The sequence below is a fragment of the Argiope bruennichi genome, chromosome 3 (genome assembly GCF_947563725.1).
Source record: "Argiope bruennichi chromosome 3, qqArgBrue1.1, whole genome shotgun sequence".
Lineage (NCBI taxonomy): Eukaryota > Metazoa > Arthropoda > Arachnida > Araneae > Araneidae > Argiope > Argiope bruennichi.
This window is the reverse complement of record NC_079153.1, coordinates 36,530,179-36,554,035: the sequence shown is the minus strand read 5'-3', so window position 1 is coordinate 36,554,035 and position 23,857 is coordinate 36,530,179. Positions and strand designations below refer to the sequence as shown.

The window sequence follows — 23,857 nt, the reverse complement described above, 5'->3', positions numbered from 1 at the left end:
CAGAAGATACGAAATATTGAACTTTGACGTGAATTTGGCATTTTTCCTGAACCTATTGTTTGTTCCATCCTTGGAGAGTGTTTTGCCGATTAATCTCTGACATGCGGTCAAAAGTATCTGAAGAACGAATTTGGATTTCAGACGCGTTCTTTCCAACCGACTGAAACAAAAATTTGGCCTAAAACTAAACGTATTCGGCATAAAAATACTACAAAATCACGTATCAAATTTGATATATTTAAGTCATCGTGTTTTTGATTTATCGCGTTACCTTTATTTTATTAAAAATGCATGTCATTTTTTTTCAAATTTAAAAACAATATAACATTATTAATAAGTCGTGTTATCAGCCACAGAAATCATTATAAAAAAACCCAATGTTGAGGAATATGTCAAATTCCAAAAATAAATTGCACAGAATCCACGAGAAGGAAGGAAGGGCTCTAGACCTGATTATTTCCATATCCGGATTCTATGACATAATAAACTTTCCCTCAATCTTAAGCAAGTTTGGTTATTATTAATTATATAACTTAAGAATGGTAGCATATACAATCGTCAACCTGACTATGGTTTAGCGTTGCAGTTAAATTTTCTATGACTTAATTTTATTCAAAAATAGTCGTTTCAGACGAACAACCGGTTCGCAGGAAATACTGATTATATTTTACTTCTAAGTCATTTAGAAATAACTTCATGTCAATGATTCTATAAAATTGTCTGATTTTTATTGTGTACTTTATGAATAAACTTTTATGCATTAAAACATATTCCGTACCTTATGAATAAACTTTTATTCATTAAGTTAATTGCGCACTTTTTGAAGTTTATGAACTTTCCTAATGGATACCAGCCTCATGACATCATAGCTCAATTGAAAATGTAAATGTCTGGTTCATTTATTTTCTTTCTATTTATTATTTGTATGGTAAACTGCACATATATTAGAGAGAATTGTTCTCCAGTTTTCAACAATGGGAGAATATCACGTGATTAAATATTCAATAAAACAGTGAAAACAGTTCGAGTTTCAGGGCAGCAATGTAATGAATTGTTAGAAATTAGACAAAATAATTTCTAAAAAAATTGCTAAAATTCAGAAAAAATTCATACGACTATTTAATAAGTATTATTAAAAAGGAAATAAAAATGACAAGAAATTCCGTTTTCCGCAATAATGTTTTCGCGTTAATAAGTTATCGCGAAAAACCGCCAAAACTCTGCTTACTTTTTAATTAATTAAAATGTTAATAAAAATTTCAAAAAAATCGCTCTCAGCATCATTTCTACTCTCCAAAGCATACATGTGTCAAATTTGATAGCTGTAGGTGAAACGGTCTGGCCTGTAGAGCGCCAACACACACATACAGTAGGCAAAATGATTATTTGTACACCACTTTTTTTTAAAGTTTTAGAAGCATATAAGCAGCTATTTTATTCATTACGACGTGTGAGCGTGAGTTTGTTGTTTATTTCCAAGTAAACGAAAAAAATATTTTGAAATAATTGAAAATAGAATTTAAATCTAACAAACTTGGAAAATATCTTGCAAAAAGTATATTTGTACACCTATATCTCCGGTAAGTATTACTATCGTTTCATGTAATTTTTCACATTATAGTTAATTTTTTGGATTGTTTGTATTTTTTAAACATTGAAGTTTATATTTTTTAACAGTGAAGGTCACTCACAGAGAAAAGTTGAGAAATGGCCACGAAATAAAAAGAAGTCTCTTTAGACACGAGAACTCATATTGTTAACCTTTATAAAAGTGGAAAATATTATCGCGAAATTCAAAAGATGGTTAAGTTACCCTTTACAACTATTGGTTACATCGTAAGAAAATATAAAAATACTGGACGCGTTGAATTTTAACGCAGGCCAGGCGGCCCGAGCAAATTAACTTCAAGAAATAAACGAAGTATTGTTAAAGCAGCTATTAGAAAACCACAAATTTCTGCTCAGAAAATTGCAGATGACCTTCTCGCATCTTGAGCGGTCACTCTAATGTTAGGAGTGACCACTCAAACAATAAGAAATGTGTTACATAGTACTGGTTTAAAGGCAGAATTCCGAGAAAAAAATCAATGATCTCTGAAGTAAATAGAAAGAAGCGTCTAGAATTTGCTATGAAATACAAAGACAAATCGATGGACTTCTGGAAAAAGGTTATTTTTTCAGATGAGAGTAAGTTTGAAATTTTTTCACCCCCTAGTATCCGAAAAATCTGGCGAAAAAATAAAACAGCCCTTGATAGTAAAAATGTACTTCAGACCCTGAAACATGGTGGTGGAAATGTGATGGTTTGGGGCTGTGTAGCTCATGGCGATGTTGGAAAATTACACTTTATTGACACAAAAATGGCAGCTTTAGGTTACATTGATGTGTTGCGGCATAACTTATTAGACAGTACTAGAAAATTGGGTATCGGTGACACTTTCTTATTCCAACAAGATAACGATCCAAAACATACTGCGATAGTTACTAAAACATGGCAGCTTTATAATGCGCCAAGACGCCTTGAAACTCCACCACAATCTCCGGATATAAATCCAATTGAAAATTTGTGGATGCTATTGGATGCTCAAGTCCGAAAAAAATATTACAAGTAAAAATAGTTTGAAGGAAGCACTCATGGCAGCTTGGGAAGAAATAGATCAAGAAACCGCCAAAAAGTTAATAGAATCAATGCCAAGACATCTTGAAGCAATTGTAAAAGCCAATGGAATGCATACAAAGTATTAAATTTCTATAAAATAATTATAATTATGTTTAAAATTTGTCACTAAGTAAGTGTACAAATACTCTTTTTGTATAGTTTTTATAAAGTTTTATTCATTAATCAACTAAAGTTTATGTGATTGTTTTTTTGTTGATATTTTATTATTATTTTACCTCACTAGAATATATTTCTGCAATTTTAACTTAGTTACCTTATTTTATTTTGCTATAATATTCTAAAATCGAAGTGTACAAATAAACATTTTGTCAACTGTACATCTTTATTATCAGCAGAAATAAGTGTAAGCATTTTTATAAATTGCCAATATGAAAGTTGCGTTTTTCATTATAACATTATTATTTGTTGTTGTTTCTAATGGAACTTGCCATGGACAAGCTTGCTGACGAAGTCAGCGATTTTAAGTCAAGGGAGCGTCTCTTGTTTTTTAGTAGCGCCAACTAGGGCCAAGAGTACGTCTTAGCTACTCACGCATTACATTATAACGCTTACACAAATCCTTTTTACAGAGGGGGGGGGCACATTCACACATCTCACAGATAGAACAGATGAAGAACAACCATGCCCGAACCCAGGACGACCAGATCACGGGGAAGACGCGCTACCCCTATGCCAGGACGCCGGCACATTATTATTTAACTTCATGAATTGAAAAAATTAAACTGACTTCATAGAAAGACTGAACTACAAAGTACGACTGCATACTATGCTAATACAAACGATCATTTTAATAACTATCTTCTCTGGCACGGATGTGATATAGACCTAAAATTTTAATGACAAATCTTAATTTCTCCCAACTAGTAGGATTTTTTAGTTATGGTGTGTTCTAAACGTAAATAGCTAAGCCATGGACATACTTCTTGCGATACTTTCAAAATTCGTCGGCAATCTGCAATACAAAGGCCACATATCAAATGTGATGCATTTAACTTGCCGCGCTTATGAGTTAACATACTCATAGACCAACAAATAGACGTACTTCCAGAAAACGCTCCCTCCCCCTGACTTCTTCCTAGCTGTGAAAAATGAAAGTTTCTCCAAAATTTTGGAATCAATTTTTTTAAATGGGACCGAATAGAGTCTTTTGTCTTTGGATACAAGAAAGTGGAAAAGTTACAAGTCACAAAGTTAGGAATATAATGCTTGCCATCACCCCAGTAAGTGCGAAAAATTTTAATGTCATAAAAATTTAATTGCTTTTATGACATCCAACACTTACATCATCCAAGAAATCCATCAAATTAGCATGAAAAAATAATAATAGTTTACAACAAAAAATGCTTTTTCATAAAAAGAATAAACTTACGAAAAGGAATAAACTATTCATCAAATCGAAATTCCACTTGATGTCAATTTTATTTATGATGGTAAACTTTTATCACGAATCAACACTAAGCAGAAATCATATAAGAATTAAAGATTGTATATTCACCTAAGTTTAATTAATGTCCTATTTTGCGGCTATTTATGGGAAAACTCCCTAATTCGGTTGGCAAGAGGTTTCTTTCGTTTATTGTTACAAGAGCCAGATTTGGCCATACTTCATAATTTGAAACCACAGTCAGATGATACCTGAATGAACATTTCTACACTCAAAACTTCCACACCGCACAAACGAAGGGTACAAATATACGGAAAGCGAAGCATTATCAGAAATGATGCTCTTTAAAAAATATACACAGTTAGCGTTTTAAATAAATTGCAGTAATTTTTGCGCTCAAAAATATCTAGTAATTCGTTATTTTTCAAACATACATAAGAAACCTACATTTTATACATTATTAAAAAAAATTGAAAATCAAGAAACACTATTCTGAATCAGTTAATTTTATTATTAAACCGGACACAAGTATAAGAGTTGAAAAGACTTAAATGAATATTTATTATTTAATGAATACTTATTATAACAAATGTCATTTTGTCTACATAGGCAACGTTTGCATTTCTAAACCACAGAAATTATAAAAGTTTGTTTGATTTACGACATGGCGTATATATAATAAATACACTATAAAAGATTACAAAGAAGCCTCATAGTTAAAATATCATTGCCTAGGTAGACTATAAAAAAAAGAGACATTTTAAGCGAATCCACAAAAGGTAATACTTTTAAGACAAAAGACAATAAACATTTTAAGCAGCTTTTAAAATTGTTGAATAAATATCTCTTGAGATATTTATGCGTTTAGTCATGCATCTGGGATGAATTGTTGAACATAAAGAACATGTGAGAGTGTCTTCATGGAAGTTTCCCAATGCATTTGAAAAGCATTAACCACGATTGAGAAATCGCCATTAACCAGGTGTAGATGCATATCGGCGATGATGAAAGCACCTGCCCTTTGGCCTTGAGAGAAAACATATGGTCAGATTAGAGAGGAAGCCTCCATGCTTATTCAGTGACGGCATTTGTTCTATTTTTAATGAAACAAATAGTGGCGACTAGTAGATAACTTTTTTGTTCTTTTTTTAATTAGCACTAATATAGCTGCAGTAACGGGACTGACGTAAAACAAAGCACATAAATGAAATGGCATAATTCCGATATTATAATAAGTAAGATTATTGCAAATTTAAGTCTATTAATGCAAATTTCTTCAAATTTAATATTTTCAAAGTTTTTTTCAAGTAATAGTGTATCACTTTAAATCATAGAAAACAATATTTAAATTATAAAATTAAAAATTTATCATAAAAAAAGGAGAAAATAATACTTATATTGCGTATCTTGAGGTGCAAATTTATAGATTTCTTACTTCATAGATTCATGTGCATGCAGATTAGAATTTAATTAACTGAACTTTAACTGTTGTTTGACTTGCTTATTGTCTGTCATAATTAAATATAACATTAAGAATCGAATTAAATTCCCTGAATGATTCTTCATTGGAATTTTGACAAAATAAATTCGAAGTTTTCACCTTACTGCGTCTGTCTATTGCGTCTTTAAACAAATGTGGAATAATTTATTCACATTCTACAATCATTATTTAAATTTGCATCGGCTAATTTAAATAATTGCAAAGTCATGATATCCTTTCCACACTTCACGCAAAAAATCTCTGCTTTCAAAAGATAAAAGTCACCTTTAATGCCGAAAATGATGTGCATATAAACTAAGATTTGTTCCCTTCACATTGCATAAATGAAGTACTTAACTCATCAAAGTCTACGAATGAATCTGGCTGTAACGTATCTATATGAAAATGGCAACTTATAAATGATACTTTACTGAATTTACTTTTAACAAATTTTATTTTCTAATTCATTATTTTTAAACTAATGCATATAATTAACAAAATAATTAGCATAACTAATAATTAAAATTAAAAAATAACTACCGTATGAAGCTATATATTTTTACTTTGTAATTTTTCAATAAACAACATACAACGCACATTTGCGGAAAGAAGTAAATGGTTGGAAAATTATCGCCATTTCAGTAGCTTAAATTTCACACTAAAAAATCTATGCTTTTTTTTTTATCATTCTTTCTTAAAAATTTATTAAAATTACTTTTAACATGATAAAATTTATAAGTTAGTATACTAACTGTACATTATGATGCTAAAAATTGTGCAAAAAGATCTGCAAGATAGATCGTTGAATTTAACAGCTACCAAATTTGGCACGTAGTAATTTTTGTGTAATAAGTGTTCACTAAAAAAAGATTTTTCAAAATTTCAATTAGATTTTTGATAAAAAATTAATCAAATTTTAACAATTTCTATGATTTCTATAATTTAACAATTTCTATAACTTCAAATACAGAAAAGGAAAAAACACCATTCAAATACAAAAAAAAAAAAAAAAAAAAAAAAATTTTTTTTTCTTTTAATTATTTCAAAATTATTAAGAATGTTCAAAATTATTTCAAATTTTTTGTTCAATACTCTTTAATATACTAATGCTCTTCATTGTTTTAGGACCTGCGTTTTTGCACAAACGTGTTCTAAAGATATTAAATAAATTTTTTTGCAAGCTTGTTATCGTATAGATGACATTAAGCATAAATTTTTAACAATAATAATAAAAAATATAGAATTGCCAATCCCAAAATATTATCACATACGATGTTTTTGGATTAGAAATCTCTTTATCTTTGTACAATGAAATGAACAACAATTACCTGAGTTATCAAATATTTACAGTGTACTTTTAGTTGGAGAAAAAGTTTAAATCGACGTGAGTGATTTAGTATGACAGAAGAGATCAGATAACACAAGATATTCTATAGCAAAAATAATTTATGTTTTGCAAAAAAGTGGTATAAGTTCCTGCTTTGAGATAACATTGCAGATAACGATTAATGCTATCCAGTTATTTTTTCAGGGGCAAGGATTTTGAGAATTTCCCTCAACTTCTTAAGAAACACCTTTAAGGGGATTTATTGTTTAATAAAATGAAATAAAAATTATTAATTCCATTTTATATACGAGTTCCCTGTTCCCAAGTTCAGCTGCAAAATTTTCACAAGAACAGCTTTCAAATACAAATTCGCTAAAAATAACTTGTTAAAATGATAAAATGTAATGCACCTTTACATTTAAATGAAGCTCATTTATAGTTCGATAGGACAATTAAACATGAGTATTTCTTCCTCGTCTACCTCTTCGATTTTCCTCATACCAGTCTGCACCACCTGAGTTTTTACAAATACCCTTTTGTTACAAAAATCGGCCCTTAGGTCTACAGTGAAAGAAATCGGGAAAGTTGAATAATGGAAAACCATGCCTTACATTAAGCAATGCTCTTTTAAAAAAATGAAATAAATAATAAAAGCCAATCAAGGTACACATAACGAACAGAATTTGTCGATACTAAAACAAAGTAATCGTTAAATAGAAAGCAGTTATTAACTGATAGTTACTATTAAGCACAAAGAATTAGAGAGCTTGCTTTGTGATAAACACTCCAAAGAAAAAAATTGACTTCTCGTGTCAGCGCTTCGCCTGCTATAGCCTCACAACAGATATGGAATCTTCTATAAGAACCTCAACATCTCAGCTACTAAGGCATCGCCATAATTCTTGTATTTTCCAAACCGTTTACTTAGATCTCAAAAATTGCGATCATTGACCTATCATCATTTTGTAAGTCTCCCTTTTTATCGATGATATTAACATCGCAGAAAAGAGACATGACAGAATTCGTGACAATATCCTGGAAATATGTGTGGAAAGTGACGCAGCAAACCCTCCAAAAAGATAGCAAATCCACAAGAACCATTTCCTTCTCTCTATCCAACTTCTGCTTGTTGTGAATCTCTCTCTCTCTAAATATATATATATCGAAACTAACAATAACTCGCTCCAAATTTTAATACAGATATAAAATATTGGTCAAAGGACTGATTCATATTTTATTTATCTGAATCGTCGCGTTTTTCAGTCATCACGTTAGCATAAATAAAAATATAAAGATAATAAATGATGTTAACTTTGGTCCAAAATATAATTCGTATTTACATTTCTGATGACAAAATTATGTACTAAATTTCAACCATCTAAATCTTTGCGCTTTTGATTATTAAGTTTACAAGTACACGGACGGACTTCCCTTTAACAGATTTCGTTCCAAAATTAACTTTCACTTCGAGGAAATAAGGAGAATTTCGTTCAAAATTAACTTTCATTTAACAGATTTCGTCCAAAATTTTAAAGATATCATCAACAAATTTGGTGTTAAGCCCACGCATCAACTTTTATCCTTCCAACTCAATACATATTTCAGTTACTGTGTTCACAAGAAGGCAGAACATAGATGTATCTTTCGTACTCAGTTAACCCTTTCTAAGGCCATGGGAAGTATGCTTCCCATCAAATTTATCGATCTTTGTATGAAATTATGTAGGTTGGCATAAGTTCTGACAATTTTTTTTAGAAAGACAGAAACTTAGATGCTTCAGTTCTTTATCTTACACAAAATGATGTGTTTTGATTTGTTACTTAACTATTAATTAACCAAATGAATTAATTCATCAAATTAAATTTATCTCATAAGCTAATTGAATCCCTTTTCTTATTCTAATTTCAAGCCTAAAAATATTTTAACATAATATGACTAGAAAAAAATAGCCCTTTAAAGGGTTAAGTCTAAAATATGAAGATTCATCAAAATCTCGAACTGAATTTTTGACATTACAGTACTTTACCTTTGCATACGAGAAAAATAAAGACAGTCATAATACAGGATAGTGAATGCGGTAACGTTTCATTTCCTTAAAAGGGTTATTAAGGGATATGACTAGAATAGCAGTTTTTATATTTTCATTACATTTAATTATAATTTTCCAAAATTCGAAAATGAAAGACCTTTTTAATATTTCGCTTTAATGCAAGCGGAAGAATACTTCATTCATTCATTCAAAAATGATTTATTTATAGATTTTACTTTCAACTATTTTCATAAACGGAAATTTCCATCAAAAACCGGAACATTGAATGTGCAATTTTCGGCATATTAGCAAAAAATATGTTAAAAAAAGAAAAAAAAAATGCTTTTAATATATATATATATTTAAAAAAATAAAGCAGTTTTATCTATAAAGCAATATTTTAATAATAAAACATTCTATTCTTTTTTTTAAAAAAAAGCTCAAATGTACGTTTTCATCTTTTTTTAATAAGAATTATTAATTTTTCCAGAAAATTAAACTTGAAATTTTTTCCCCAGCTTTGAAATCTGTTAGAATTTTTTTTATGGTGTATCTTAGATGTAAATTCCTAACTATCATCACCATGTACCTCTTATAATCCTATAATTTGTAAATTTACACAATTATTCTACTGCCAAATTGTATAATAGAATGTATCGTTCATAAACGTCAATCTCTTGCTACACTCTTATTAACAGCTCTTTTCATTGTAATATTTTATTAATTTTACATTAATAAAATGTTACAATGAATTTCATTCCTTAGATCTCTATCAATAACAATGATGAATGTGTGTGCTTGCCGTTCTACAAAACATATAGGAGTGGGTTTTTTTTTTTTTTTTTTTTTTTTTTGAAAATTTTATTAGAGCTTTAACTAACCAAAAATTAAACAATATTTTAGCATTTTTCCGCGATATCAAAAAATATATTACATTTATTACCGCAAAATTTATTACACTAAGCGATTCTTTTACACCATTTACAATTCAAAAAATTATCTTTTTAATGATATTAATTTATCAATCCCACACATTTTTCCTGAATTTTGGATTTTTTAAAAAAAATTTGCATAATTTTTAACAATAGATTTTACTGCTGAATTGAAGTTCAAACCTTTTCATTGTTCCATTTTCTTCCATTTGTTGAAAACTAAGAACAAGGATTGCTGTTTAATATCTGTGCAGTTAACTTGAAAAAAGTGAAGATACAATAACATGAAAATTAGAAAATAGACTATAGACTTGAATTGAACCTTTACGACTAGACCTTTTTAAAAGATATCTTATTTATTAAGTCATTTTCTTATTTATTAGTTATTTTTATATTAAGTTACTTTTCTAATTAATTTTTTTATGTCAAGAAATTTGACTTTATTATGAAGATTCATATTCACAATGAGCAGATACAAAGTTAATAAAATAATATAGCTTTCATGTCTGTCAAAAATATTTTCTCGGAGTAGTCATTAACATAAAAAATCAAGTAAAGCATTAGAGATTTTATTGGAAATAACACAAACAATATTCCTGCCGAATGAACTGATCGCCAAAGACGGCTAGTAATTTATACAAACAAGAAAATGATGTTAATAACACATACTGGAATCAGTAGCAAATTTTGTCATTTAGCATCACTATGTAATACAAATTAAGAAGCGCCTCGTCATCTCAAAAATATCAACACATCTTATTTAATCAACGTGTTAATGATATTTATTTCAATTTTTTACTTAAGTAATTCTGAAATTGTAAATATTCCGATTTATTTATTTATCGTGATTATACGGATCTACGTTTGTACACAATTTTATTTAAGCAAATGCTCGCTGTTCATGAATACTGAGAGAACTAAATGATCATGAAGCAAACAGGAACCTGACAAATTTTTCATGGCAAAATATTAACATTACCCTAATGTTTTTAAACACGAAAAAGTTATATTTTTATACTAATTTATTTATCTGACAAATAGAGCCCACCCTTTTCTTTCTTTTTTTTTTTCTTTTTTTTTTTTTCCCTTCCATCCCGTACTTTTTGTAAATTTATCATCTATTTCTGAGATTTTTCATCAAAAATTTTTCCATGTAAATTTTACTAAACCATGTAGCTGCGTTTTTTTTTTTTTTTTCCTAGTTAGGTGCGAATGTGTAGGGCCTTTCAGTTTATGTACTCCGTTAACCGCCACTTCCAATCGGCATCTTTCCAATCGACTTGAATGCCCCTCTCCCCTACCCGTCAGAACTCCGAAGTCATTTTTAAAATCAATAAGGCTAACTTGCAGCAATTCATTGGATTTAAGGGAATGTTTCTTCAATCGAAACATATCAATATAGCAGCCATCAAAAATTATCTTAATGTTCTCGTCGTTTAAAACAAAAGAACGAAACAAAACTTTTAATAAAAACTTTGATCACAAAACTTGATTTTTTTTTAATTTCTAGAAATACATAAATATTAATTTATCTGGGGGGGGTTAATTCTACAAAAAATATGCAGGGCTTTGAAGATTTACAATTGAAGTAAAGTTTTCAGGTTTTTTCAAAGAACAGGTTTTATTTTTATTTCATGTTATTTATTTATCTTTACATCTTGGATATTCTGGATAAATCGAAAGCAATCTGAATCTTATTTCAATTTTAAAACGGAAGTCATTAAAATTGGCATACCTGAAGGCTGCAAGATAAGCTTGAAAACACTTGAAAATTCGCATATAAAATTTTTCCACATTAAATCGATTATCGGTACGAGCGGTAATTTACATTCATGAAAGAAAGCAATTTCTTTACAATATTTTGAATAAACTGATATCTTTAATACTGAGAGATATTCTGAACTATTCTTCATATTAATATTAGTTTTGAAAATTAATAAAATACCTGATTTAATGAATTTTGAAAATAACCTCTGCAAATAAAAGTAGATGAAATAATCACAAACAGAGATGCAAGTGTAGAGCAGAAAATATTAGTTTTAATGCTATCCGTGTTTAATCACTTTTTATATACAATTAGTGGCATAACGAAATCAAGCTGCGAGCAGGCCTAATATTATTAACCCCCATAATTACAGTCAGTAGTTTAATCATTGTAAATGGTGCTAGTATAATTCCCCCTCCCCTTATCATATTTGGCTTCAAAAAGTAACAAAAACACATTAACGTTTTGTCCCCATGACATCTTTAAAGATTGGGGTCCAGTTTTAATGTAATCCTTAGAAAGGGAATTTCTAGTGCGCGTTTTTCCCTATCCGATAAGGAAATCAATTTAGTCAGTCTATATATATAGCCGAGTGAGTGTGGAATTGATGAATGATTGATTTAAAAGGAACGAAAATGGATCTACAATTATTACCTTTATGCCTTTACTGTTGAATTCCGTGCCGTTCTATGTTTGTAAAATTTCAAGAGAATAAAGTAAATAGAACAGATTGTTAAAATTACAAAGGAGTTGTTATTTATGGAACTTGCTATAGATAAGCCCGCTGACGAAGTCAGCGATTTTAAGCAGAGTTTGTGCAGTAGCTTCTGAGGGTAAAGGCCCCTGAGCACCCGAGGGCCGCAGTGTGACTTAGCTCATATGAAGATGACACTCGCTTGCACCACATCTTACAGGGAGGGGGGGGGGGTTCTTCCACACCACTCAAGCTGTATTCCAACGACCTGCCTGTCTGCAGACTCACAGGTCGTTAGAACACGGTTTCACAGATAGCAACACACAGGGTAAAGAACAACCATGCCCGAACCAGAACTCGAACCCGGGATGCCCAGATTACGGGGAAGACGCGATATCCCCTAGGCCAGGACGCCGGCATCACAATGGAGTGAATTATATATGACACAGGATGCCTATTTAAGCCTTATCCATTCCTACACCAGAATATTGAACATATTTCCATAAAGGGAATATTTCCCTTCTTACATTTCACACAAAATCATTGCTTGAATACATATATTATAATTTTTGAGAATGACATACATACACCACCGTTCCATTTGATATCGTGAAATGGATTTTCCTTTTTTCTTTTTTATGGAAGACCAGTGTATTTAGATAGCTTAGGGGGTTTTTTTTAATAGGACAATTTCTGTCAGTCAAAAATAAGTTTGCGTTCAGTTTATTTTAAGAAGTTTTTATCATTTAAAAATAATTAATTATCATTTTAAATAAAATACTATAATTTAATTTATGATAATGAGACACAAGATTTGTGGAATCTGAAACTAATATAAAATGGCATAATTTGCCAGCATGAAGCTCCTGGAATTAAGATGTAAGCTTTCAGAAAATTACTTATCACTATAATTAACCATTAAACTATTTTACATGGCTATAATTTATTTTGTACTATTTAATATAAACATTGTAAACTCATTTTTCCCCCTTCCATTTCTGCCACCTAATGATTCTATTATCTATATATCCCGTTGCAAGCAATTTAGGAAGTGAATTCCCTTCTAATAGGAGGTCTGTTCTGTAGTAGCAAGCTTGAGAAAGAAGTGGTATAGAATTCAAATAAAATAAATATAATATTAAATACCTTAAGTACTTAGTACTTTTTTTTAGTAAGTTCAGTGTTTTTTACAATAGTAAAACACTTTAAAGCAGGAGTCAAACATTTCAAGCATTGAATTAAAAATTGTTAGTAAAATCACATAGAACAGAATTTATATAGACAAGCAAAATATATATAAGTTAAAATGCTACAGCTTTTTAAGAGAAATTGAACTATGAAATTATAATTTAATTAATTTTTTTTATAATTCAAACATTAATTTCTTTAACATGGTGAGATTATGCAGATTTAAACACCATAAATTAAAATTATTTTTATTATTTATGTTTCAAGATAACAGCAAAAAATCAGAACATGATATAATTAAATAATCATAAATAAAAAAAACTGAATAAAAATAAAATATACAATAATCCACAAATTACAATTCTAATTTTAAAAATTCCTAATGTCAATTGTACTTGTAATGATAAAATTAATACTTAAAAATTATTTTCTCAATAATTCAAAAAAAAAAATCAGAAAGGAAAGCAACTATTCTAAAACATAAAATTTTCATAAAGGACAAAATTAAAAAAAAAAAAAAAAACTAATAAATCTAAATATTTAAAATGAAATTTTTATGAAATAATTAAGTTGCATTTTCATTTCAGTTTATTTTCCTATGAGCTTATGCAAATAATCTGTCTCTCAATTTTAAAGATTTACAGGGCATTTAAAAAATTACAAACTATTTTAAAATGTTAAACAGTGTTTTAAAACTGATATGCTTTAAAAATAGTTTAAGTTTTTGACATGACAACAATGCACATTTTTTATCTCCGTTTTTTTTTTATTCTAATTAACAATGATTTTTTTTCATAGGCAATTAAAAAACATTAAAAAATTTCACTGACAAACAGTAAATGTTTACTAACCAGCTTTGCATCACACAAAACGCTTATCCTGTAACCACATCTACAGCTTACAATCAACAGAACTAACTTTTCCTGTAGAAATATTTAGGCAGAAAGGTTACAAAAGCACAAGCAGATGAGTAAACACACACCTCTAAGACAGCTTTAAACATCATAAATCCCCGTCATCTGTCTGATCACCTGATGTATTCTAACGTATCTAGAATCTTGTAAAGTATTTCAGTACATAGCCTTGAGAAGCTTGAAACATATCTAGAATCTTGTATTGTCTTTTATCGGCATCTCATAAAAAATGTTTTTTGGAGATATTTGTATAATTTTTATGTAATTTAACATAATCTGGATAACAAATTAAGAGACAAAAATGTAAGGAGTATGATGAAATTTGTTTTCTCAAAAATTTAACCATATACCTACGCATATGCACATAGATTATGAAATATCAAAGTACATTTTGGTTCAGTTTTTTAATATTCTTATCTTATTTCTCATATAGATACCCTAAATGTTATAAGATACAGATTAAAACACATATCAGAATTGCTTTAAAATAATTAAAATCAGAGTTTAGCAAAACAAATTTGACTTAAAATGAGGGACAAGGGAAGGAGGCAGATGAAGTATCTAAGATTAAATAATTCCTTTTTTAAAGACCTGAAGAATTTTTCAAATGGTTAAGATTTCTTGATGATAAGAAAGTACCCAGAAATAAAATATTTATTTTAACATATAACATTACAGTAAAAAATATGTATGCAGAGGAATAAGATTAATAATATGATGAAGCCTAATTGAATCAGCAATCACATGGGAAAAATTATCAAAGCATATTAATTATCCCAAACTAACTGTCAGTTAAACACATAAAGACATATTTAAAAAAATAAACTTAATACATGCAAGCATGACAATAGCTACAAAGCTTAAAAGTGAAGAAATGTTTAAAAGAAAATTATTCTAATTTCAATTATTGCAATCCAATAGAATCTTTTTTGACATGACATAACTTAAATATCATTTGTCCCCTTTCTGTTATGAACTTAGATTTTTGGTTATGAGATATAAAATATAGTTATAATGTTATGAAACTAATGACTTCAGTTTGCCATGCAATATCAAATGTTATTAAAAATGATAGATGCTTCTCTACATGAAATTTTAGAAAATAATCTATTGAGAGACAAAAATACAATTTATGTGTATATGATTTTTTGTAATACATTATTTTAGTTTTAATGTTTGTCTTCTTGAGTGGTGTTTCATAAAAATATTTCAAATCAACTGTGCATTGCCTATAGCAATAGCAAATTCACAAATTTGCAGTCAAACAATTTATCGAAAGGATTGTTAGGGATAATTTGAAATTAAATACCCTCATATCTTAAGTATGTTTAAAATAGTAACATATTATTTGATACTGTACAAAGGATTAATTTCTTTTTATTATTGTATTTTTCAATAAAAAGCATTCATTCATCCCATAAAGTAGAAATATCTTCAGGATGAGATAAACAAATATATTTTTGTTAATTTGTATTATAAGTAAGGTCGAATTAAAAAAAAATCTTCATTCTTAATTAATTCTTTCACATGTTCATAAATTCAATAAAAATTTAAAATGTTAGCTTATAAAATTAATACAGCAAGAAAAAATTAATATGTTATTATTAATGATAAATATTCCTATTATTACAAATACTGATACATATTGCAATTATTGATGCGAGATCGCTGCAACTCTTGATACAATTGATTATAAAAAATAAAAAAAAAACTAGAGCAATTTTGAAAAGAAATGGGTCAAAATATAAATAAAATAATTGAAAACAATTATCAGCACCATCTTTAACATCAGAAAGTTATTTCTTACAAATATTAATACATTCCTCTATCATAATATTAAAATCTAAAATATGTTGAAAAAACAGTATTTTGAAATTATGCAAATTTTACAAGAAAAATTTTTTATGTCTATAATACAAGTACTCTCTTTTATTTTTAATTGTTTATAAAGAATTTTTTTGAATTGAACATAATTTTCTAATAATATAAAATGAACATTTCATGATCATTTTATATTAATAACTTAAAGATTAAATAATAAAAATTAAAAAGGCATTTTAAGAAGGAAATTAAAGAAGCAGAAATAAAAATAATAGCAGTTAATATGATAGTTTTTCCGATATTTCTGAAAAAAAAAGTATCACAAATGAAAGACATTTTGATGTCATTGCAAATACCATTGGAATGTAATATAATATTATGTTTAAAAAATTCGTTTTCAGATTACACCAACATATTATTTAAAATGAAAAGAAAAATATAAAAAAAGATAACATTTTTTAGAAGAAAAGCAAGACTACTCTTCAACTTATTCAAATAAATGATGGAAAAATATCTATGATATCCAACATTTGTTAAACTATCTAAAATTTAAATGATGAGAATGGAAGGTGAGAAATATAAACCCATTTCCAAGCATTCTAAATTAAATTATCTACAGCTTCTTAAATTCTCTTTGTATTATATATGAAATTTATGTCATGAGTAAAATGAATTTTACCTTCTTTCTATATTCATCTGAAATAATAAAAATGATACTTGTGGGAAAAAATATATATTTTAAGAATAATTAAATTTATAAATAATATTGAATTGCACCATTTTATTTCATTTTATAAAACAAAATAATAAAAAACACAATGATATTTGACTTACCTGTTCACATTTATTCGGATTTCTTTAAGAATAAAGTAATTTTTAAAGGAAACAGAAAAGAAAATCACTCATCAATTAATGTATAATCGAGGTGATTTGTTATTGTAATATATTCCTATAGTATCGCAGGAGTCTTTCAGAAAACTAGCAGTTGCTAAGCTAAATACGTGAATTTTAAAAAATTCCATTCTTAAACACAACGGCATTCCTGATCACATAATCCAAATATTACTTGGTACAGTAGCACCCAAATTCTAGATGCCGGTTTTCACCGAAGCACTCTGCCCTTGGTGCTCTACATACTAACGTCAAAGTGAAAAGACTACTAGTTAGAATAAGACATCGCCTTTTTGGCGATATTTTCAAAATAATGTACATTTAATAAGCTTAATCGTTACTTGTCTTGATATGGCAAACCTATCTCACTTCGCCAAGGCGCCTAAACGACTTGTCAAAATAAATGTCATCTACTTTTTTCTTGCGATCGCGTGCATGCTGCTCATGTTGAAAACATACCATTGATAGGAAAAAATCGAAAAGGAATAAATTATAACACAATAGATCTTTTTTTTTTCCCTCCAAGCTATTAAAGAACATGGCAGGGACTTCATTACGATCGATCTGTTTAAAGGCCTGCATTTTTTCTCTCTAACTTTTTTCAGCTTTGTAATTTTTTTTTCTTCTTTAAGAAATATTATGAAACATTTAATTTAGGTAAGAACCAAAATGGGAATGAATAATTTTTTTGAATAAAATTATGCAATTAATTAGAATAAACTTGTTTTTAAAAATTATGGGAAAATAAAAGAAAAATGGCAATTTTGATGGCAAAGTCCCATCAAACTTTTCCAAATAAAATGATTTTGAATATTCTTTGTTCTCTGTAAGAGTCAGCTGGAAAAAAGGGAGGGGGGATATCTAGCAAAAACAATAGAACGCCTCGATATAAAACATATTTTAAGGTCAAATTTTGATACCTAAAGAAAGTCTTCACATGATATATTAATATAAATAAAATTAAGAAATTTAATTAACCTAGGTGTTTTTTTTAATGGATTATTTCAAAATGAAAAGGCAAAAACAAAACAAACATCGTTTAGAGTTAGGTCTTTTTATTTTGTTTTATTATTGGCGTTTTACAGGACAAACTGTTTGACCTATATTTACCAAATATAGCTCATACACTTTGGACCATGGAAACTCGCATTTCAGAGCAATATTTTTTAAACCTATTTTTAGAATTTTTATTAATTAAAAAGTAAGTGAGATTTTTGTTATTTAACCACAATAACTTATAAATGTTATCCCATAGAGCTGATTTTTGTATCATTTTAAAATTTAAAAATTGTCTTTCAAATGACATGAATTTAATAATGACAGGGCAGATTTTTATTTTTATTTCATTTTTTTCAACTCTTACTATTAGCTCACTCACTCTCTCTATATATATATCTTGTTCAAATTTTCAATCGTTAATAAAATACTTCTATTCATCCACTCAAGTTCAACTACATTTTTTTAAACTGTTAGTGGATGACACTTGATGTTTATACACTTTTTTTAAAATATTAATTAATTAATTAAATCTGTCCAGTAATTTCTATTTGGTCGCCAAATCCGTCGCCATGTTACCAAATGGGCGCCAAGTTTGTCACTAATTTTGTAATTATTTAATAAAAAATGCCTAAAATAAAAAATAAAAAAAATTGTTGACCTAAGTTGGAATTGACTTTAAAAATTTTGTTTTATATATTACTTCTTTATTTATTTATTTTGCTTCGCAATTTTAACAATTTTTTGAAAATATTTTTTTTGCTTGATTCTCAACAATAGATTTCATTTCATTGCATGAAATTCAGTCCATTCTCCTTATTTTCCCGAATATTTAACCCCATGATTTTCCTTCATTGTTTGAAGCTAAAAAAGAAAGTTTCTGCTAATTATCATATCAAATTATACGTGGAAGCGGAAGGTGAAATGACAACCGAAAGTGAACCGCAAAAGACAACATGCAAATTGCAAATGATTACCCAAATTCAACAATTTTTAATATCGCAATGATGTCATGGGACTGGACTCTGTTATTGAAACTTTTTTTTTATATCAACGTCACTTTATGTGTAAGAGATTAAATTGAAATTATACACAACTATTGGATGAGTGCAAATGTTCTACCCGTTTTTATTACCCATAAAGAAGATCAAATTTACGCAAAATGAACAGTACCTATTATTGTGCATAGTCCCCAGTGCTATCTATGACCTCTTGCCATCTTTCTGGTAGGAGATGATTCCCAGGGCGATAAAATTCCGTCGGTTTCGTCTTGGATGGCAGTTTTCACAGCATCAAGATCATCAAAGATTTCCTGACGGAAGGAATCGTTGTAGGACTGAAGGAATTAAAGGGCAACGCACGAAATAGGTGATAGTCAGTCGGTGCCAAGTCAAGAGAATTGGGAGGATGGAATAAAACCTCCCAACCAAAGCACAGTAATTTTTGGCGAGTGATGACAGCAGCATGTGGCATGGCGTTATCATGATGAAGGATAACACCACGACGATTGGTGAGATCTGACCGCTTTGCTACCAAATTTGAATGCAACCTGTCTAACTGTAAAGAATAGGAGGCAGCATTGATGGTTTGGTTCAGTGCCAGGTCCTCCTAGTGAATTATTCCCTGCACAACCCACCACACATTCAATAACATCTTCTTGGGAGGAAATTCAGCTTTCGAAATCAATGCAAGCGGGTCAGAAGAACGACACACAGTACTACGACGCTTTAAGTTACAGTACATAACCCATTTCTCATCTCCTGTCACAATTCGTCTCAAGAATATGGCGTTTTTGTACCGGGAAAGCAAGGAAACACAGGTGGCGATTCGGACATCTTGTTGATTAGCTGTCAGGTTATGTGAAACCCAAAGATCTAACTTTCTTGTAAAACCCAACTTAACCAACCGTCTCTCGGCTGTTCTCCAGTGTACGTTGAAGGTCTCCGCTAATTCTTGCACGGTTAGGCTCGGGTTGTTCCTTATGGCTATGTCAATATCGTCTTCAACTTGTGATGGCCGGCCACTCCTAGCCTGATCTTGGCAGCTTCTGTCTCCTTCTCTAAATTTACGAAACCATCGACGACATGTGCTTTCGTCTATTGTATCCTCTCCATAAACTTGACAAAGATTGTGATGTGCTGCGGCTGCCGTACTCTTTTTATCGAACTCGTATAACAAGCAATGTCTTATATGCTCTTTCTCGCATTCCATGTTACATCTTCTGATTTTTTTTATTTTTTTTTCAGATGATTAACTTTGTGAGATACGATGCATTTATATGTGAGGCATCCACGCTTTTTATTGGCCGACGATTTGTGTCTTTACAATGTCATGTGTAGCGCCAATTCCAATGCAAATTTGAATATCCAAAAACAGGTAGAACTTTCGCACTCACCCAATATTATTGCCGGCGAACCATTTGATTGCCAAAGACAGCTAGTGGGAAATAAGAAACCGAAACTTTGAGTATCACGAATGATAGAACTGGAAGAAGTAGAGTTGCAATTAGAAGATCGATTGCATTTTTAAAGGCATTATGATGTCATGGGACTCAACACCATTAAGAAGTTGATTTACACAACAAATAAATCAAGCAGAAGACTTTCAAAATAATACGGCTCTGAAATCTCTCACAATGTGACACTTAAAAATATTTTAATTAAGAGAATCATAGACATCAAAAATATGGATAAGAGATCTAATCGGAATTAAACGAATTCAATATACCCAGCGAAGCACGAATCTAATACCCCATTCAATACAATCTGAAATGGTTAATATGCAATATAAGACCAACCAGTTTAACTTTGTAAGTTTCTATACAAATTATTTCGAAATAAATAAATAATGAGTTCGTTAATACTTTGAAAATCGAAGTGGAAAAAAAATCGCACTACCAAAATTCGTTAAAGGAGGTAAAATTTCACAGCTGGGGGAAAAAAAAATGTATGTGTGTGTGTGTGCTGGGGTGTTGTTATATATGATGATAATATAAGATTCGAAACCGGTGAAATGTTCCCAACGCCTCTTCATAGGAAGCCATAAAGGTAAAAAAGATAAAAACAAATCCTTTTTCAGTGTTTTATCATCACATGTTTTTAAATTGATAAAAATGTATATGAAAGCGATAAACATTTATCGAATATTTTTTTTAAAGAAGTGTTTCTTCTTTATTTTTTAAACAGAGCTTTTTAAACTTATTTTTGTATTTGCAGACTCTCTACAAGATGGAAAAAAAATCTTTAAAGAAGTGTTTCTTCTTTATTTTTTAAACAGAGCTTTTAAAACTTATTTTTGTATTTGCAGACTCTCTACAAGATGAAAAAAAATCTTTTCAGATATGAAAAATTATCATTAAACTTGTAATTAATGGCAGATTTTCAGTTAGGCAGGCTAGATAACTGTCTAGTGCCGCAGGCAAGTCGTTTAAAAACTTTATTTTTCTAGCTGCCAAATAAATAAATTTGTAGAAATGCAAATTCCTATAACTATAAAAAATCAGGAATTTATTTTTATAAAATAAATTTCTTATCTGATTCATTAAGCTCGCTTAACTATGATAATGTTTATAAATTGTGCATTTGTATAAATTTGTAATTCATTTTTTATAAATATGAATGTCATATGATATTGAAATTAATAATTAAATAAAGACATTCGTTTTTACCAAATTAAAATAATAAAAAGATAAAGAAATTAAAAAATTAAACAAAAATAAATCATTAAGATCGTTGATTAAGCTCAAGATGTGTTGAAATGTGTATTTAAATTAACTATTTTATTAAAAATGGACTTCATGATATACTGCTTGCTTATAACCGGCATAAATAAATTAAAATAATTATGGACATACTTTTAATAAAACCTTTTAAATATAATTTTGTTTTACAGATTGATTTTGAAAGAACTGAAGACGTTATGAGCGATTTTGTTATCCCAGCACTTTTTTACGCAACCCAGTAAGATCACGATTTATAGTTTAAGGGGTTTAAAAAATAAAAATGAAAAAATTTATTTTAAAAAATGGGAACGAAGCGATTTATTCGATTTTAACTTTAGAAATTCTCAATATATATATATATAAGTAAAAATAGTGTATTACTTTTTTTATTTTTTTGATTTCATGATAGAAGTAATGCAACTTAAAAATTTATTTGAATATTATATATATATATACCATTTAAAATATATATATTGTATATAAAAAACAATTATTGATTAAATCATTACAACATTTTATTAAACTTTAATACATCAATCAAACCAGATTTGAGCACATTTTAAACTTTCGCAGTTGACGATGCTAATAAGCAAAATATTTTTAAAGTCGATAATATTTAGTGATTTTTTTTTCGGTAATAATCTTTTCTATTTTTTTTTTCAGCGTCCGCTGTATTGTACAATATGTATTTTTTTTTAAAATTCTAATTGCTTATTATTTATATATATGCTTTCTAATTTCTCCCAATTTAAAATAGTACAATTATTTACAAATCATTTCTTTTAACAGCATGTTTCATTTTTATCAACATTATGCATATTCTTTAATAGTTCTAAAAATATCATTTTACCTTTTAAAATCATTTCTAATTAGGGAGAAAAAGTCAGTCATTTTGAAAATTTCACAACAACGCTCAATTTGACACTAATGTCTTTAAATTTCCTAAACAAGCTGTGGAAAGCACATCTTTCTAATATTAGTTTTAAATTTCTTATATCATATGTATTAATTTAATCTTATTTCACCTGACTATGATAAATAATAAATTGCATTTTAGAGTGATTCACATTCGAAGTACTTTTTCATATACGAAATATACAAAAAGAAATTATTGAATACCAGAATTTAAAAAAACTTTACGTTTCAAAAAAAAAAAAAAAAAATCTTGGAATTATACCCGTCTGTCTGTAAATTAAATAATTCAAAAACTCGTTGACAAGATGGATGAAATTTAATATATGACTTCTATACTAAATCTGTAGATTTCTAATACATTTTGAACGATATCCATTTAGAGTAAAACTTCTGTCCGGCTGTTCGACAAGTTAACACAATAACAACAAAACGAAAAAAGCAAGACGGAATAAAATTTAACACGCTGATTTACTGTTTAAAGTGTAAATCCGTATCAAGTATCGAAGCAGATCTAGCTGACGATAAAGTTGACAATTTATCAGTACGATTTTAGCATCAAAAATGAATGTCCATGTTATATCTTGAATCATATCTGTCAGAAAGTTAACCTATGTCAGTCTATATTTTCACATACATGTAAAACCCACTGACTCAAAAACGTAATAATTTAAATAAATTAAATTTGATGTGTGACCTTGTGGTTACTATTTTAATTCAGTGACAAATTTTTATTTCAATTGGTCGGGAAAAAAAGACGTTCAAAATGCTTATTTGACATTTTTGGTAGTTGTATATTAGCCCTATCGTAGCGATGAATCGGACACTAATAATAGCTTATAGATTTCAAAGATAGCATGGTAATAGGCTCTTTGGTAAAAAATGTACGCCAAATTAATTGGGATTATAATTAATTAATCAATTAATTGGGATTAATATCGCACCAAAACCGGATGCCTTTGTTATATGATGAGACACACAACTTCCGTAAGGTAAAAAATTTAAAAGTTGTACCTTTATTAATTTTTTTTAAAAAGCAAGCTTTGGCCATTTTAAATAATTATATTGATAATCCATGTAAAATTTATACTCTATAGAAAGCTGGACTACTCAATAGATTTTT

The 23,857-nt window shown here is 28.8% G+C and overlaps 2 protein-coding genes across 4 annotated transcripts in view; both read right to left on the bottom strand.

Annotated features, from left to right (window-relative positions):
- Window positions 1-23,857, bottom strand: part of LOC129963118 (uncharacterized protein KIAA0513-like) — a 63,097-nt gene that overhangs the window by 13,380 nt on the left and 25,860 nt on the right. Inside the window, exon 1 of one of the 3 annotated variants that reach the window (XM_056077199.1) lies at window positions 17,049-17,343. The exons of 1 other annotated variant lie outside the window; for it this stretch is intronic. The gene's annotated coding sequence lies outside the window, so the exon portion shown is untranslated. Of the gene's footprint in view, window positions 1-14,330; window positions 14,388-17,048; window positions 17,344-23,857 lie in introns of those variants that run through there. One more of the 3 variants, XM_056077201.1, reaches the window with a different exon arrangement.
- Window positions 19,710-20,312, bottom strand: LOC129962807 (histone-lysine N-methyltransferase SETMAR-like). The gene has a single exon (XM_056076806.1). It carries the CDS (start codon window positions 20,310-20,312, stop codon window positions 19,710-19,712), a length of 603 nt encoding a protein of 200 aa, XP_055932781.1.